Source organism: Schistocerca gregaria, chromosome 1 (assembly GCF_023897955.1).
Source record: "Schistocerca gregaria isolate iqSchGreg1 chromosome 1, iqSchGreg1.2, whole genome shotgun sequence".
In the NCBI taxonomy this organism is placed as follows: domain Eukaryota; kingdom Metazoa; phylum Arthropoda; class Insecta; order Orthoptera; family Acrididae; genus Schistocerca; species Schistocerca gregaria.
The window spans coordinates 1202040638-1202058418 of record NC_064920.1 but is presented as its reverse complement, the minus strand read 5'-3'; the positions used below and the strand labels follow the sequence as shown (position 1 = coordinate 1202058418).

At 42.4% G+C, this 17781-nt stretch overlaps 1 protein-coding gene across 4 annotated transcripts in view; it reads right to left on the bottom strand.

Annotated features, from left to right (window-relative positions):
• The window catches only part of LOC126284758 (uncharacterized), a 147945-nt gene extending 138546 nt beyond the window's left edge, over positions 1 to 9399 (bottom strand). For 3 of the 4 annotated variants that reach the window (XM_049983907.1, XM_049983931.1, XM_049983925.1), the window contains exon 1: positions 5802 to 5868. In XM_049983907.1, the coding sequence (XP_049839864.1) occupies positions 5802 to 5828 (27 nt within the window). In that variant the 5' untranslated portion in view covers positions 5829 to 5868. Of the gene's footprint in view, positions 1 to 5801; positions 5869 to 9332 lie in introns of those variants that run through there. The other variant, XM_049983918.1, reaches the window with a different exon arrangement.
• Between the last annotated feature and the right edge of the window lie 8382 nt (positions 9400 to 17781).

Here is a 17781-nt window from a genome sequence, read left to right as displayed (position 1 = left end):
AACAAATTTCTTGCAGGATGGAGGTAAGAACCGTTAAACTACGCGACACAATCATAGCATTCATATGCCACCAACATAGCCAGCCGCCTTTGTGTACAAGAGACTTGACTCACATTCGGGAGGTGCCAAGTTTACGTCCTTTCACGGCCGGTCTCCAGATAAAGGTTGCGACGTTCTTGGTCACTTCATAAACGTTTCGAGTCTAAATACATGTGACAGAAGCCATAGTCGCAGGAATATCCACCGCTACATTAATAGGAAATCCTTATCTTGTGCTCGAGTGCGTAGTCGAGAGGTGAAGGTCAACAGGTCCACGGCTAGAGAATTATTGGTTTGTTGGATGTTAGTTCATTAGTTTCAATAAACAAATTCAACTTGGTCCATTTTTAAGTTGTAATCACGTTGTCGCGTTGTAAATTAACCAAAAAACGTCACATACGCAGTACAATTTAGCATGGATGACTTGCCGCCAACCTAAAAGTACTAAGAAAAATCAGTGAGCAGGCGGCTTTGGTTCACACTCGTCTGATATCGACGATAACTTAGAATAGATCGACTGTCTAAAACGGATGCGATTTTTTAAAAAAAAGCGCTGTGTATGCGATAATCATGCTTAGCTTTATAAACATTGTTGGCTGAAGACTGGATTTAAACGTAAAAATGCAGATTACCATTGTAAAAGTTCCTCCAGACAAAATTCTAGTTCTTTTGGTTTGGAATAATTATTTAACCAAACGAAGCTGCAAGAAGAGGACAATATAGATTATTCTTAAATACATGTATACTTAGCCCTGAAATGCAGAAGTGTGTACATAATTTGTTGATGCACAACATTAACTCACATTTTGTGTATTAAGATGTTTCTAGCACTACATTCTGAACGTTTCATATTTACGTGACGCAATTAATGATTTAATATAGTTATATTAAATAATTCTCTATTCATTAAATATAGCCTTATACATTATTAGATTGGCTACGCTGATCACAGTCACTCCGATACGTGACTTGATTAATGTGTTCCCCACATATCAGGTATGATGAATCACTGAAGTAAAGCAGTCCTCTATGAAGCCTACTACACTACTACATCCTCCAGTTTTCCGATAAATGCTGGTATTCCGTGTCGTGCACACGGAACTAACATCTCAACGTGCATACTGGATTCTCCTACTGATATCCAAACGAGTAAATGTGCATAGTCTGTCTGGCATCAAACAAATCGGACAATTACTAGCAAAGTTTAAAAGTTTTCCACACCATATGTTGTATACAGACTAAACCTAGCTTAGATATGAAGTTACGAGCCAAAGAAATCCCAGTCCACAAATCGGACAATTATCAACATTGTACATTTGACTGACCTGTTATACCGAAATGCCAATAGATAAGTGAAATTATATCAGAGTTTTTATTTTTTCTGTGTTTTTCCTGAATTAATAAACGACTGTTTACCCGATCACCGACCATCCTTCCCCCATCTGAGCTTTGGTTTCAATAACCTCGCCATCGACGACACAATAATCCAGCAACTTATTTTGCGAAATGAAAACCCTCCATCCTTCAACAAACTGGGAGGCTCTGGTAATAATGCTCACAGTTCTACTCACTTATTTTTAATTGAAGTTACTGTACACTTAACATATTCTTTGAGCCAGCCAAAGAAAAGTAACGCTCTGTCACACTAAGACTCTTCTGGCCGTCTCACGCAGCTTTCAGTCGTTCTGATGGTGGCCGACACCGGTTAATGATATTAAGCCTTTTCTCTGGTTGCCTCAATGAAAACATTATGTGTACATTAAAATGTTTATCATTAACTCCACTAGAAAATGTCATTTATTACAGGAGCGGAAGTTAATAGTAAGTCAGGAGACTATGTGAGGTATGTTATTATTGAGTTTCTCATTTAGCGTTTCTTATTATTTGAAGTCATATTGCAGAAAATGAAGAAAAAAATTATGTTTAAAAAACACCGTAACATTTCTCAGAAATTTCGCTTTCATTTTCTCTTCCTCATCCATATCTAAACATATACACCAGCATTTACATCTGTACTTCATATAGCGAGTTAGAGAGTCTGGAGGAGAGTACTTCTGACATCATTATCATTTCCCTCTTTGGTGACCCACAGTAGTGAAAAGAATGGCTAGCGGTAGGTCTCCGTATGATTTCCAGTTTCGCAGATTTTTTCTGCCTCAGTCGTTCTACGAGACGTATGTTGGATGAAATAATATTTTGCTTCGTATACCAAAACACGGCCTCTGACATTGGAGACTGTGGAGCATCTCCGTAACGCTGTCGCGTTTAATGCCTGAACTCTTGACTAAAGGCATCGGAAATCATGTAACTGAACTGATCTATTCGCCTTATATTTGTTGGCCGGCCGCGGTGGCCGTGCGGTTCTGGCGCTGCAGTCCGGAACCGCGGGGCTGCTACGGTCGTAGGTTCGAATCCTACCTCGGGCATGGGTGTGTGTGATGTCCGTAGGTTAGTTAGGTTTAAGTAGAGGACTTATGACCTAAGTTGTTGAGTCCCATAGTGCTCAGAGCCATTTGAACCTCATATTTGTTGTTGCGGGACCAACTGCACTACTCGTCGATCGCCTGTGGGTCTTCCCACCTTTCGCTACAGTTTTCTGGCTTTGCGTGTTTCCATCATCCGCGAAAAGCCTCGCGGAGTTTCCTACGTTATCCAGTACATCATTTACATTTGTAGTGGATAGTAATGTCACCGTAGCAACCCATGGGGTAGTCATAAACCGATTTTAAGATTCACCGATATTGCCCTGGTGAGAACGACAGATCGACCTGCATATTCTAGGAAATCCACAATCGTGTCACGTTGAGGCTTCGTCTACTAAGCGACAGTGCGTGATTGTGTCGAACGTGTTCCAACAATAAAGAAACACGGCAACAGTACATGCGCCTCTTTGAGGCAGCGATCAAAGATCGTAAACGATATTATACATACATCTGACATAGGAAATAAGACTGAGCATTTTATTTTTATTGTGAAGTATAAATATAAAACTAAAAGAACATAAGAAACCAATCACTTAATCTCTATAAATTGTATGATCACAGCATTTAAAAAAAGAACTACTTACAGTGGGATCTCGTTTATCTGTGTACCATTAACTCGGATCTCCTACTGATCCTCATCGTCTACAACTTTTTTTTCGTTTAGAATTAATGCTGTGCCGTGTCGATGGTACGAAAGTAAAAGCGGCAACCATCTAGTGCAGCAATTATTTAAATTTCGATCCAGAAAAGGGCCACACAGGGATCAGGGCTTTATGTCAGGTAATAAGTTAACACTCAACTGTACTGTATTCCACTGTTTGTTTCGAGTGTAAATGACATCTGACAATGTCTATGGACACAAAGTTAGATGCTTCGTATAGTATGTATAAAGGAGAAGTGTTGAATAATATTGTTGCCGAATTTCATGGTGCAACTTCAACAGCGTCAGAATGGGAGAGCAATCGTAAAGAAATGACTTTTGCTTCTGAAGGCCAATTTATTGCCGTTTATTCGTTTGCAATGGCGGTAGTGATTATGAGTTACAAAGTTGGCTCTCAGTCTCAAGACACTGTAGCACCAGAGCTAAAGGCCAAAGTGACACTAGCCACTGCTTGTGGTGGCAATGTAAGACGAGCGCCAGAGACGCCACAACTGTAAGATTTCTGCACAGGATGAATTCCAACTCTTTCAGGATCAGAATAACAAAGTGACTGATAGCTATGAGCTTACAGGACATCTACCATAGCAACAACCAATCACAACACGGTCACACCCTCTGTCCTGTAAACAGCTGGCATCTCTCTCTGCTACGTCAACTACAGGCGACAATCACAGTAGGTAACATAATTGTTGTGCAAAGATATTGTTTTCGTAGCCACTTGTTCACAAATTGCCTGTTGTGTTATGTCTCGGATTTTTTAGCCAACGTTTCTCTCATGATTTTCTGTTAGGTTTCGGCAGCATGAGTGGCTGGCATCGTCAAAGCTTCACTGTCCATTGCTGGCGGCGGACCACAATTGCCATTATACAATTAAAACGCGGTAACTAGTTTCGGTTGATTTCTACAGCCTCCAGATCCTTGAAATAGTAAAAAAGAGTTGAGTTGAATAGTCATTGAAAGACTTCATCATTAGCTACATTCATGAAATGATATACATTCGTATTATGGGCCAACAACACTATGACAATGTTTAATTGAAAGCACCACCGTGACAGGACCAGGTTGTGGAACACAACACCGCAAGACGCAGGTGATAAAGGTGGCCTGTTCCATTAGTTCAAGTGATCCAATGCCCATTATTTGCATTTGTACAGCAGATACAGTTTCTTACTCTATTTGTTGCTCAAATACAGTTAATGGATATTCTCTCAGTAAATCTTGTACAAATGCAAGCAATGGGCATACTATCCATTTTTTTTATATTCCTGCTAGTCATTTTCCTTCTTCATTACATGCAAGTCGCAAGACTGCGGTTTACTGCCTGGCTCGCTCCCGGTCATGATTTTAACTACATCCCGCCACGATGTTGTCGGCCCATAACACGAGTGTCTGTCACTACATGACTATAGCCATTGATGTTTTATTGACGTCTATTCAACTCTTTTTTTTTACGATGTGAACGATCTGAGGATGGTTGTAGAAATCCACCGAAACGAGTCATGAGTTTTCATAATATCTGTTAAAACTATCGCGAAAGTAATTTATAATTTACGTACTACCGCGAAAGTGTGTGGGTACAATTTTGACATGAATTACATATTGGATTCTTTCCACAAGCGTTAGACGTGCTAAGTTTTCTGCTCTCTCGTATTCCATAAATGAGCAAATGTGTCTAATATTAATTCTGCTCCAAAAGTTAATGGTTTTTTATTACCACAGATGCATATCTGTGTCTATAATGTCCTGTATTATTTCAAATATTTGTTTTGTACTTCACTATTTATGTGATCCCTCTAAGCTTGTGGTTATAGCTTGATACCAGTGCCTACCAATTTTAATTGTATATTAAAGCACTCAGGATGGTCACTAAGTAACCGAAAACCGATTTTGCTGATAATAAAACAACAAAATACGGTCAATGCTGATTTTCCTGCCAATCCTATCCACAATTTGGCCGTGATGCACACAACATGCCATGAAGTCGCCAATCACTTCTCCATTTGTTTGAAGTACTCCTTGACCGGCATGCAGCTCTTGGTGTAAGTCAGCAGACACAGCAGGTGCTGCTTGGAGCTACCAACACGGCATGGAGGACAAAGTACTACCTCAGAACACACCACCACTAGGGCCTTTCAAGAATGTAACAATCAACAATGAAGATAATCCAAATTAAAAAAAAAAACTGAAAATGTTGAGTTACTTGGAGTCTAGTATGCGCTCCATACACATAGATGTACACAAGCGTACAATAAATGTTGTATCTTACATGTACCAGTCGATAATTATTTCGGAAATTATTAATGTTGGATAAATGATAATGATGTACTGAGTTTACGAAGTACCTGTACTTAATTTCGCCGCCCAACCATTTGAAAAGCAAAGGAAACGTGTATGTTTGTGACAACTAACACATTTTATTTTAATCTTTTTTTCTGAATTTCCAGATTAACCGAATTTTCGATCATTTGGTTGATCTGCGACCCGACCTACTCCGGATAAACGAGGTTCCACTGTAGCTAGACACGGAACTGCGGCCGCGCGCGCTGGTTGCAATACGTGGTTCACTCCCACAACGTCACCCAGGGCAGGCTGCCGGCTACTCAGTACTCAGTACTCACGCAGACGAAGACGCTGAGAAGACCCATGCTGCAGTGTGCACCGGTGGTCAGCTGAGCATCGCGCACAGTGGATGCGAGCGGCGCCAGCTGCGCCCGCTATATAGGAGGGGGGGCAGGGCCCCCACCACGGCCGGCAGCCAACCTGCTGGGCCGGTAGGCTCACGGGCCACGGGGCCTTCCTTCCGACACGCGAGCGCTCTGCTCGCCGGCTTCGGGCGCCCTCTACTGGAGCCTTCACAACTCCGTCAGTCGTTTCACACTCGCAATCGAAACCTCGGATACCCGGACACCACCGGAGTCAGGGATTTTCAACTTCCCCGAGATGACTGGGTGTTTGTGTTGTCATCATCATTTCATCATCATTCACGAAAGTGGCGAGACTGGGCTGAGCAAAGGTTGGGAATTTGTATGGGCGCTGATAACCGCGCAGTTGAGCGCCCCCACAAACCAAACATCATCGTCATCCTCGGATACCACATCGATGTATCCTCTATCCACGGGACATTTGCGCTGCTGGTCATCAAAATTGCTCTATCAGGAACGATGGGAAAGAAACTTTCGCTTATTCTGCACCTACACTATTGATCGAAAGTATGTTGGTACTTTTACTGGACGTTAACGTGCAGTGTGCCCAACATTCGCCATTGAACTGTGCTGGGGACAATTGACAACGGGTCGTCTCAACGTCTGTGCAAGAACTTCTGCCCACTCTTCCTCAAGAACAGTAGCCAGAGTAGATAGTGATGCTGAACACTAGGTTCTGGAGCGAGGTCGACGTTCCAACTCATTCCAGAGGTGTTCCAGTGACCTCATCTTGGGACTCCGGGCATGCCACAACGTTTTGGGATTGTTATTGCCCACAAGCCACTGCCTTAAAATGTTAAAGTATAACAGGGCACACTGTCATGCTATTCATATACTTCTGCGTTTAGCTTTTTCTTCAGTGCAACAAGGTGGTCACAAACTAATCAGGAAAAACACCACTAAACAGTATCAGAAACGGTTCAAATGGCTCTGAGCACTATGGAACTTAACTGCTGCGGTCATCAGTCCCCTAGAACTTAGAACTACTTAAACCTAACTAACCTAACGACATAACACACATCCATACCCGAGGCAGAATTCGAACCTGCGACTGTAGCGGTCGCGTGGTTCCAGTCTGTAGCGCCTAGAACCACTCGGCCACTACGGCCGGCACTAAACAGTATCACTATCTCCTCTGTACACAGCGTTCTACAGCCATTCGCCGCCCGCATCTCGTGGTCGTGCGGTAGCGTTCTCGCTTCCCGCGCCCCGGTTCCCGGGTTCGATTCCCGGCGGGGTCAGGGATTTTCTCTGCCTCGTGATGGCTGGGTGTTGTGTGTTGTCGTTAGGTTAGTTAGGTTTAAGTAGTTCTAAGTTCTAGGGGACTGATGACCATAGATGTTAGGTCCAATAGTGCTCAGGGCCACAGCCATTCGCCATAACTCAGATCCTTCCAACAGATCGCCAGTGCGTATAGCATGATTCACCACTTTAAATCACTGGTTTCAGGTTATCCACTGTCCAGTGGCCTCCCATTTTATACCATCTCAACCGTCGCTTAGCAATGATTATGGGAATGTGTGTCTTATGATGGGCTGTAGAACCACAGTACCCCATTGTTTTTAACTCCCTATGCACAGTCATTCACCTAGCCGGACAGCTGATGCGAGTTTTCAGAACCACTCTCATAATGCTCAAGGGACCAGTCCGTCTGTAGATGATATCTGCCTGTTCTTGGTGCAACTGTGGTCATTTCTTCGCGTTTAACTTCATAATCACACCCCAGCATTGGTGTAGACAGTTTTAGAGGGCTGAAACGTGTCCCTGGTTGATTTATTATTCAGGTTGCAAAACTGCCACACTGTATAATTTTCCTTAACCCTCCAAAATTAATGGAGGTGGACCAATTCTTTGAGAACGGACCTCCAAATGGTTGCGTGCGAAGTTAAATGGTTAACGCGGAAATTACGGCCATAAAGTGGGGAAATTGCAAAAAAAAAAAATATCTCACTCTGACTGACGCTATCTGACGACAATAATATTTTGGATATGATTTTGACCTGATTGCTAATATCTTCATATATCACAAGCCTACAACATAAAAATTTAAAGATGTTGAACAGGAACAATGATTAAACTCATTAATCCCATTCCCTAACAAACCCAACTACGGGATCACAAACAAAATCAGTAATCAGAAACCTATCACAATTATATCTATTCAAAATAACGTGAAGATTAAATGAAAAAGCAGTGTCAGTGTCCTGTCAGATCTACATCAATATCTACGTCTACGTGATTATTCTGATATTCACAATGAAGTGTCTGGCAGAGGGTTCAATGAACCACCTTGAAGCTGTCTCTCTATTGTTCCACACTCGAACTGCGCGCGGGAAAAAAGAGCACTTAAATTTTCCTGTGCGACCCCTGATTCCTCTTATTTTAACGCGATGATTATTTCTCCGTACGTAGATGGGTGCCAATAGAATGTTTTCGCAATTGAGTGAGCAGTAAAGGAAACAAAAGAAAAATTTGGAGTAGGTACTAAAATTCATTAAGAAGTAAAAACTTTGAGGTTCGCCGATGACATTGTAATTCTGTCAGAACAGCAAAGGACTTGGAAGAGCAGTTGAAAGAAATGGACAGTGTCTTGAAAGGAGGATATAAGATGAACATCAACAAAAGCAAAACGAGGATAATGGAATGTAGTCGAATTAAGTTGGGTGATGCTAACGGAATTAGATTAGGAAATGAGACACTTAAAGTAGTAAAGGAGTTTTGCTATTTGGGGAGCAAAATAACTGATGATGGTCGAAGTAGAGAGGATACAAAACGTAGACTGGCAATGGCAAGGAAATAGTTTCTGAAGAAAAGAAATTTGTTAACATCGAGTATAGATTTAAGTGTCAGGAAGTTTTTTCTGAAAGTATTTGTATGGAGTGTAGCCATGTATGGACGTGAAACATGGACGATAAATAGTCTGGACAGGAAGAGAATAGAAGCTTTCGAAATGTGGTGCTACAGAAGAATGCTGAAGATTAGATGGGTAGATCACATAAATAATGAGGAGGTATTGAATAGGATTGGGGAGAAGAAGAGTTTGTGGCACAACTTGACGAGAAGTACACAAGCGTACAATAAATGTTGTATCTTACATGTACCAGTCGATAATTATTTCGGAAATTATTAATGTTGGATAAATGATAATGATGTACTGAGTTTACGAAGTACCTGTACTTAATTTCGCCGCCCAACCATTTGAAAAGCAAAGGAAACGTGTATGTTTGTGACAACTAACACATTTTATTTTAATCTTTTTTTCTGAATTTCCAGATTAACCGAATTTTCGATCATTTGGTTGATCTGCGACCCGACCTACTCCGGATAAACGAGGTTCCACTGTAGCTAGACACGGAACTGCGGCCGCGCGCGCTGGTTGCAATACGTGGTTCACTCCCACAACGTCACCCAGGGCAGGCTGCCGGCTACTCAGTACTCAGTACTCACGCAGACGAAGACGCTGAGAAGACCCATGCTGCAGTGTGCACCGGTGGTCAGCTGAGCATCGCGCACAGTGGATGCGAGCGGCGCCAGCTGCGCCCGCTATATAGGAGGGGGGGCAGGGCCCCCACCACGGCCGGCAGCCAACCTGCTGGGCCGGTAGGCTCACGGGCCACGGGGCCTTCCTTCCGACACGCGAGCGCTCTGCTCGCCGGCTTCGGGCGCCCTCTACTGGAGCCTTCACAACTCCGTCAGTCGTTTCACACTCGCAATCGAAACCTCGGATACCCGGACACCACCGGAGTCAGGGATTTTCAACTTCCCCGAGATGACTGGGTGTTTGTGTTGTCATCATCATTTCATCATCATTCACGAAAGTGGCGAGACTGGGCTGAGCAAAGGTTGGGAATTTGTATGGGCGCTGATAACCGCGCAGTTGAGCGCCCCCACAAACCAAACATCATCGTCATCCTCGGATACCACATCGATGTATCCTCTATCCACGGGACATTTGCGCTGCTGGTCATCAAAATTGCTCTATCAGGAACGATGGGAAAGAAACTTTCGCTTATTCTGCACCTACACTATTGATCGAAAGTATGTTGGTACTTTTACTGGACGTTAACGTGCAGTGTGCCCAACATTCGCCATTGAACTGTGCTGGGGACAATTGACAACGGGTCGTCTCAACGTCTGTGCAAGAACTTCTGCCCACTCTTCCTCAAGAACAGTAGCCAGAGTAGATAGTGATGCTGAACACTAGGTTCTGGAGCGAGGTCGACGTTCCAACTCATTCCAGAGGTGTTCCAGTGACCTCATCTTGGGACTCCGGGCATGCCACAACGTTTTGGGATTGTTATTGCCCACAAGCCACTGCCTTAAAATGTTAAAGTATAACAGGGCACACTGTCATGCTATTCATATACTTCTGCGTTTAGTTTTTTCTTCAGTGCAACAAGGTGGTCACAAACTAATCAGGAAAAACACCACTAAACAGTATCAGAAACGGTTCAAATGGCTCTGAGCACTATGGAACTTAACTGCTGCGGTCATCAGTCCCCTAGAACTTAGAACTACTTAAACCTAACTAACCTAACGACATAACACACATCCATACCCGAGGCAGAATTCGAACCTGCGACTGTAGCGGTCGCGTGGTTCCAGTCTGTAGCGCCTAGAACCACTCGGCCACTACGGCCGGCACTAAACAGTATCACTATCTCCTCTGTACACAGCGTTCTACAGCCATTCGCCGCCCGCATCTCGTGGTCGTGCGGTAGCGTTCTCGCTTCCCGCGCCCCGGTTCCCGGGTTCGATTCCCGGCGGGGTCAGGGATTTTCTCTGCCTCGTGATGGCTGGGTGTTGTGTGTTGTCGTTAGGTTAGTTAGGTTTAAGTAGTTCTAAGTTCTAGGGGACTGATGACCATAGATGTTAGGTCCAATAGTGCTCAGGGCCACAGCCATTCGCCATAACTCAGATCCTTCCAACAGATCGCCAGTGCGTATAGCATGATTCACCACTTTAAATCACTGGTTTCAGGTTATCCACTGTCCAGTGGCCTCCCATTTTATACCATCTCAACCGTCGCTTAGCAATGATTATGGGAATGTGTGTCTTATGATGGGCTGTAGAACCACAGTACCCCATTGTTTTTAACTCCCTATGCACAGTCATTCACCTAGCCGGACAGCTGATGCGAGTTTTCAGAACCACTCTCATAATGCTCAAGGGACCAGTCCGTCTGTAGATGATATCTGCCTGTTCTTGGTGCAACTGTGGTCATTTCTTCGCGTTTAACTTCATAATCACACCCCAGCATTGGTGTAGACAGTTTTAGAGGGCTGAAACGTGTCCCTGGTTGATTTATTATTCAGGTTGCAAAACTGCCACACTGTATAATTTCCCTTAACCCTCCAAAATTAATGGAGGTGGACCAATTCTTTGAGAACGGACCTCCAAATGGTTGCGTGCGAAGTTAAATGGTTAACGCGGAAATTACGGCCATAAAGTGGGGAAATTGCAAAAAAAAAAAAATATCTCACTCTGACTGACGCTATCTGACGACAATAATATTTTGGATATGATTTTGACCTGATTGCTAATATCTTCATATATCACAAGCCTACAACATAAAAATTTAAAGATGTTGAACAGGAACAATGATTAAACTCATTAATCCCATTCCCTAACAAACCCAACTACGGGATCACAAACAAAATCAGTAATCAGAAACCTATCACAATTATATCTATTCAAAATAACGTGAAGATTAAATGAAAAAGCAGTGTCAGTGTCCTGTCAGATCTACATCAATATCTACGTCTACGTGATTATTCTGATATTCACAATGAAGTGTCTGGCAGAGGGTTCAATGAACCACCTTGAAGCTGTCTCTCTATTGTTCCACACTCGAACTGCGCGCGGGAAAAAAGAGCACTTAAATTTTCCTGTGCGACCCCTGATTCCTCTTATTTTAACGCGATGATTATTTCTCCGTACGTAGATGGGTGCCAATAGAATGTTTTCGCAATCGGAGAAGAAAATTGAAATTTCGTGAGAAGATCTCGTCGCAAAGTAAACCGCCTTTATTTTAATGATTGCCACTCAAATTCACGTATCATGTCTCGCACTATCTCCCCTATTTCGCCGTAACGAAAAACGAGCCGCCCTTCATTGTACTTTTTCGATGTCGTCTGTCAGTCCCACCTGATGCGGATCCCACACCACACAACAGTACTCCAAAACAGAGCGGAAAGCGTGGTGTAAGCAGTCTCTATAGTAAACCTCTTGCACCTTCTAAGCGTCCTGCCAATGAATCGCAGTCTTTGGTTTGCTCTAACCACAGCATCATCTATGTGATCGTTCCAGTTTAGGCTATTTTTAATTGTAATCACTAAGTACTTAGTTGAATTTACTGCCTTTAGATTTTTGTAACTTATCGCGTAATCGAAATTTAGTGGATTTCTTTTATTAATCATGTGAATAACTACACACTTTATCGCACCATACAGATATCTTAGCTAAACAGTTTCGCAATTCGTTTTGGTCATCTGGTGACTTTGCAAGACGGTAAATGTCAGCCATGGGTGACTGGAATTCGAGAGTAGGAAAAGGGAGAGAAGGAAACATAGTAGGTGAATATGGATTGGGGCAAAAAAATGAAAGAGGAAGCCGTCTGGTAGAATTCTGCACAGAGCATAACTTAATCATAGCTAACACTTGGTTCAAGAATCATAAAAGAATGTTGTATACAGTGAAGAATCCCGGAGATACTAAAAGGTATCAGATGGATTATATAAAGGTAAGGCAGAGATTTAGGAACCAGGTTTTAAATTGTAAGACATTTCCAGGGGCAGAAGTGGACTCTGACCACAATCTATTGGTTATGAACTGCAGAATAAAATTGAAGAAACTGCAAAAAGGTGGGAATTTAAATTACCGAACAATCAGTTTAATAAGTCACAGCTGCAAAATACTAACACGAATTCTTTACAGACAAATGGAAAAACTGGTAGAAGCCGACATCGGGGAAGATCAGTTTGGATTCCGTAGAAATACTGGAACACGTGAAGCAATACTGACCTTAAGACGTATCTTAGAAGAAAGATTAAGGAAAGGCAAACCTACGTTTCTAGCATTTGTAGACTTAGATAAAGCTTTTGACAATGTTGACTGGAATACTCTCTTCCAAATTCTAAAGGTGTCAGGGATAAAATACAGGGAGCGAAAGGCTATTTACAACTTGTACAGAGACCAGATAACAGTCATAAGAGTCGAGGTGCATGAAAGGGAAGCAGTGGTTGGGAAGGGAGTGAGATAGGGTTGTAGCCTCTCCCCGATGTTATTCAATCTATAAATTGAGTGAGCAGTAAAGGAAACAAAAGAAAAATTTGGAGTAGGTACTAAAATTCATTAAGAAGTAAAAACTTTGAGGTTCGCCGATGACATTGTAATTCTGTCAGAACAGCAAAGGACTTGGAAGAGCAGTTGAAAGAAATGGACAGTGTCTTGAAAGGAGGATATAAGATGAACATCAACAAAAGCAAAACGAGGATAATGGAATGTAGTCGAATTAAGTTGGGTGATGCTAACGGAATTAGATTAGGAAATGAGACACTTAAAGTAGTAAAGGAGTTTTGCTATTTGGGGAGCAAAATAACTGATGATGGTCGAAGTAGAGAGGATACAAAACGTAGACTGGCAATGGCAAGGAAATAGTTTCTGAAGAAAAGAAATTTGTTAACATCGAGTATAGATTTAAGTGTCAGGAAGTTTTTTCTGAAAGTATTTGTATGGAGTGTAGCCATGTATGGACGTGAAACATGGACGATAAATAGTCTGGACAGGAAGAGAATAGAAGCTTTCGAAATGTGGTGCTACAGAAGAATGCTGAAGATTAGATGGGTAGATCACATAAATAATGAGGAGGTATTGAATAGGATTGGGGAGAAGAAGAGTTTGTGGCACAACTTGACGAGAAGTAGGGATCGGTTGGTAGGACATGTTCTGAGGCATCAAGGAATCACAAATTTAGCATTGGAGGGCAGTGTGGAGGGTAAAAATTGTAGAGCGAACCCAAGAGATGAATACACTAAGCAGATTCAGAAGGATGTAGGTTGTAGTAGGTACTGGGCTATGAAGGATCTTGAACAGGATAGGGTAGGATGGATAGCTGCATCAAACCGGTCTCAGGACTGAAGACCACAACAATTACAACATAAATGACAGCATTATCTTCAAACAATCTAATACTGCGACTAAGATTGTCTCCTATATCGATAGTATAGATCAGAAACAACAGAAGGCCTATAACATTTCATTGAGGAACACCAGATATTACTTCTGATTATTACTTCTGATTTACTCGATTACTTTCCGTCTATTACTACGAACCTTTCTGAGTGGAAATCACGAATCCACAACTGACGCGATACTCGGTAGGCACGCAGTTTGGTTAGAAGACGCTTGTGAGGAATGGTGTCGAGCGTGCTGTGCTGGCCGAGCGGTTCTAGGCGCTACAGTCTGGAACCACGCAACCGCTACGGTCGCAGGGTCGAATCCTGCCTCGGGCATGGATGTGTGTGATGTCCTTATGTTAGTTAGGTTTAAGTAGTTCTAAGTTGTAGGGGACTGATGACCTCACAAGTTAAGTCTGATAGTGCTCAGAGCCATTTGAACCTTTTTTTTTTTAACGGTGTCGAAAGCCTTCTGGAAATATAAAAGTATGGAATCAATTTGTCATCCCCTGTCGATAGCACTTATTACTTCATGAGTATAAAGAGCTAGTTGTGTTTCACAACAACGATATTTTCTGAATCCTTGCTGACTATGTGTTAGTAAATCGTTTTCTTCTTCGTACTTCATAACGTTCGAATACAGTGTTTAGTGATGTGGGCCTGTAATTCAACGAATTACCCCTACTTCCGTTTTTGGGCATTGCTGTTACCTGTGCAATTTTCCAGTCTTTAGGTACGGATCTTTCTGTGAGGGAGCGGTTGTATATAACTTCTAAATATGGAGCTATTGTATCAGCATAGTCTGAGAGGAAACTGACTGGTATACTATCTGAACCAGAATCCTTGCCTTTATTAAGTTATTTAAGCTGCTTTGCGACACCGAGGATATCTCTTATCTTGGCAGTTGTTCTTGCCCTCTTAAGAACGTGCTCTCTCTAGATGTTAACGATAACTGACAAATACTTACTCCCTTAATTCTCGATCGGAGCAATGACTCAAGTTGACTAAAATCCAGAAGTCGACACACTGATTCCAGTGCAGAAGAAGACGTGCCAGGTGATCGTCCTTGATTCCATAAGTGTGAAATAAAAAACTAAACTACTCTGCTGGTATTGCAATTTGCCCACCGTAAGTATGATTGTGCTGTGCCAAGCTGTGCGCTGCAGACGTGCTGGCCCCATTCTCAAAGACAATCTTCAGCAGCTTTGCGCGCTCCAGGATGTGGCAGCGTCTACCGCGCTGCTACGCGAAATCGATCAGGACACAGTCACGTCTTACCGTCTTTTAACATCTCACTGTCTTAGACCTCCTGGCAACAAACAGACCGAACTTATCGAATCAGTTAACAAAGAGGAAGGTATCAGTGATCATAAGTCTGTGACAGTATCTATGACGAAGGGTCCTACAAGGAATGTTAAGAAAGGTAGGAAGATATATTTGCTTAGTAAGTGTGACAGGGTACAAATTTCAGAATATGTCAGCAGTCAGCATCAAATATGATGCCCTAGACAAGTACGAACTATACAAGTATGTTCCGTGTAAGGTTTTAAGGGATGGGAAAGATCCACCATGGTTTAATAGCCGGGTTAGAAAAGCCGTACGTAAACGCAGATAACTTCATTTCAGATTCAAGAGAAGTAAAAACCTAGCTGACAAACAAAAGCTGAATGAAGCGAAAACGAGTCTAAGGAGAGCAATGAGAGAAGCGTTCAATGATTTCGAAAGTAAGACGTGTCGTCCGAGAGTAAAAACGCTAAGAGATTTTGGTCGTATGTAAAATCAGCAAGTGGATCAAAGTCATCTATTCATTCGCTCAGCGACCAAACCAGCACCGAAACGGAAGATGACAGAGAGAAGGCCGAAATACTGAATTCGCTCTTCCGAAGTTGTTTCAGCAAGGAAGATCGTAACACTGTCCCTCCTTTCAATCGTCGTGCGACCGTCGAAGTGGAAGATATTGAGATAACCGATAGCGAAATTGAAAAGCAGCTATAACCGCTTAGTAGTGGAAAGGTTTCAGGACCAGATCAAATACCTGTAAGATTTTGTAAAGATTTTGCGAAAGAACTTGCTCCTCTTCTAGCAGTAATTTATCGTAGATCGCCTGAGCAACGAAAGGTGCCTAATGACTGGAACGAAGCGCAGGTCATGCCCGTTTTTAAGAAAGGCCGTAAGACAAATCCACAGAATTATAGACCTATATCGTTGTCGTCAATCTGTTGTAGAAGTAGGGAACATATTTCATGGTCAAGAATTATGATGTTTTTGGAAAATGAACATCTCCTCTATGAAAATCAACATGGATTTCTCAAACAGAGATCCCGCGAAACTCAGCTCGCTCTTTTCCTCCATGAGATCCACAGCGCAGTGGACAACGGCGCTCTGGTTGATACCGTGTTCCTTGATTTCAATAAGGCATTTGACGTCGTCCCGCAGTGCCGTTTAATGACAAATATATATGGAATATCGGAGCAGACCTGCGACTGGATTCAACACTTCCTTGCACATAGAACTCAACACGTCGCTCTTGACGGAACTAAATCGACAGATGTAAATGCAATATCCGGAGTACCACAGGGAAGTGTGATAGGACCGTTGCTGTTCACAGTATATATAAATGACCTAGTAGAAAGCGTTGGATGCTCTTTAAGGCTATTCGCAGATGATGCAGTTGTTTATAAGAAAGTAGCAAAGCCAGAGGTTAGTAAGAATATGCAGAACGACCTGCAGAGAACTGATGGATGGTGCAGGCTCTGGCAGTTGACCCTCACCGTAAATAAATCTAACATAGGAAAAGATATCCACTACTGTACGGCTATTCCATTGATGACAAACAGCTGAAGACACCGTCTGCCATAAAATGTCTAGTCGTAACCATCCAGAGCGACCTTAAGTGGAATGGTTATATAAAACAGATGTAAGTAGACTGTTTAGGTTTTTATATTGGTAACGCCACGTAGCGCTGTGTATGTAAATCACTGGCTGTGCTGTGTGCAGTCTGTGGCTGGTTTGCATTGTTGTTCGCTATTGTAGCGTTGGGAACTTGGCTGTTAACAGTGCGTAGCGTTGCGCAGTTGGAGGTGAGCCACCAGCAGTGGTGGATGTGGGGAGAGAAATGGCTGAGTTTTGAAATTTGCAAGACTGAATGTCATGAACTGCTATATATATTATGACTGTTGAACGCTATTAAGGTAAATACATTGTTTGTTCTCTATCAAAATCTTTCATTTGCTAACTATGCCTATCAGTAGTTTGAATCTTTTATTTAGTTGGCAGTATTGGCGCTCGCTATATTGCAGTAGTTCGAGTAACGAAGATTTTTGTGAGGTAAGTGATTTGTGAAAGGTATAGGTTAATGTTAGTCAGGGTCATTCTTTTGTAGGGATTATTGAAAGTCAGATTGCGTTGCGCTAAGAAATATTGTGTGTCAGTTTAAGCACAGTCATGTACAATTTTTCTAAGGAGACGTTTCATATGTCGACCCTTAGCCGAAGATACCTCACTGGAATCTTCTGATTTTTTCTTGTAGTTTGCGTAATTAGTGTAGCTATTGTTTATTGATAGCGCGTAATTGTAGTGAGAATCTCCTTTATAATTGCAGTTTTTCATTGTTGTGCAGTAAAACAGTTGTGGCATGCATGTAGATTTGCACCAAGTATTTCGCAGCTGCGCTTGAAATTAACTAGATATTATTTTCAATGCTATGTTAATGTGTTTTG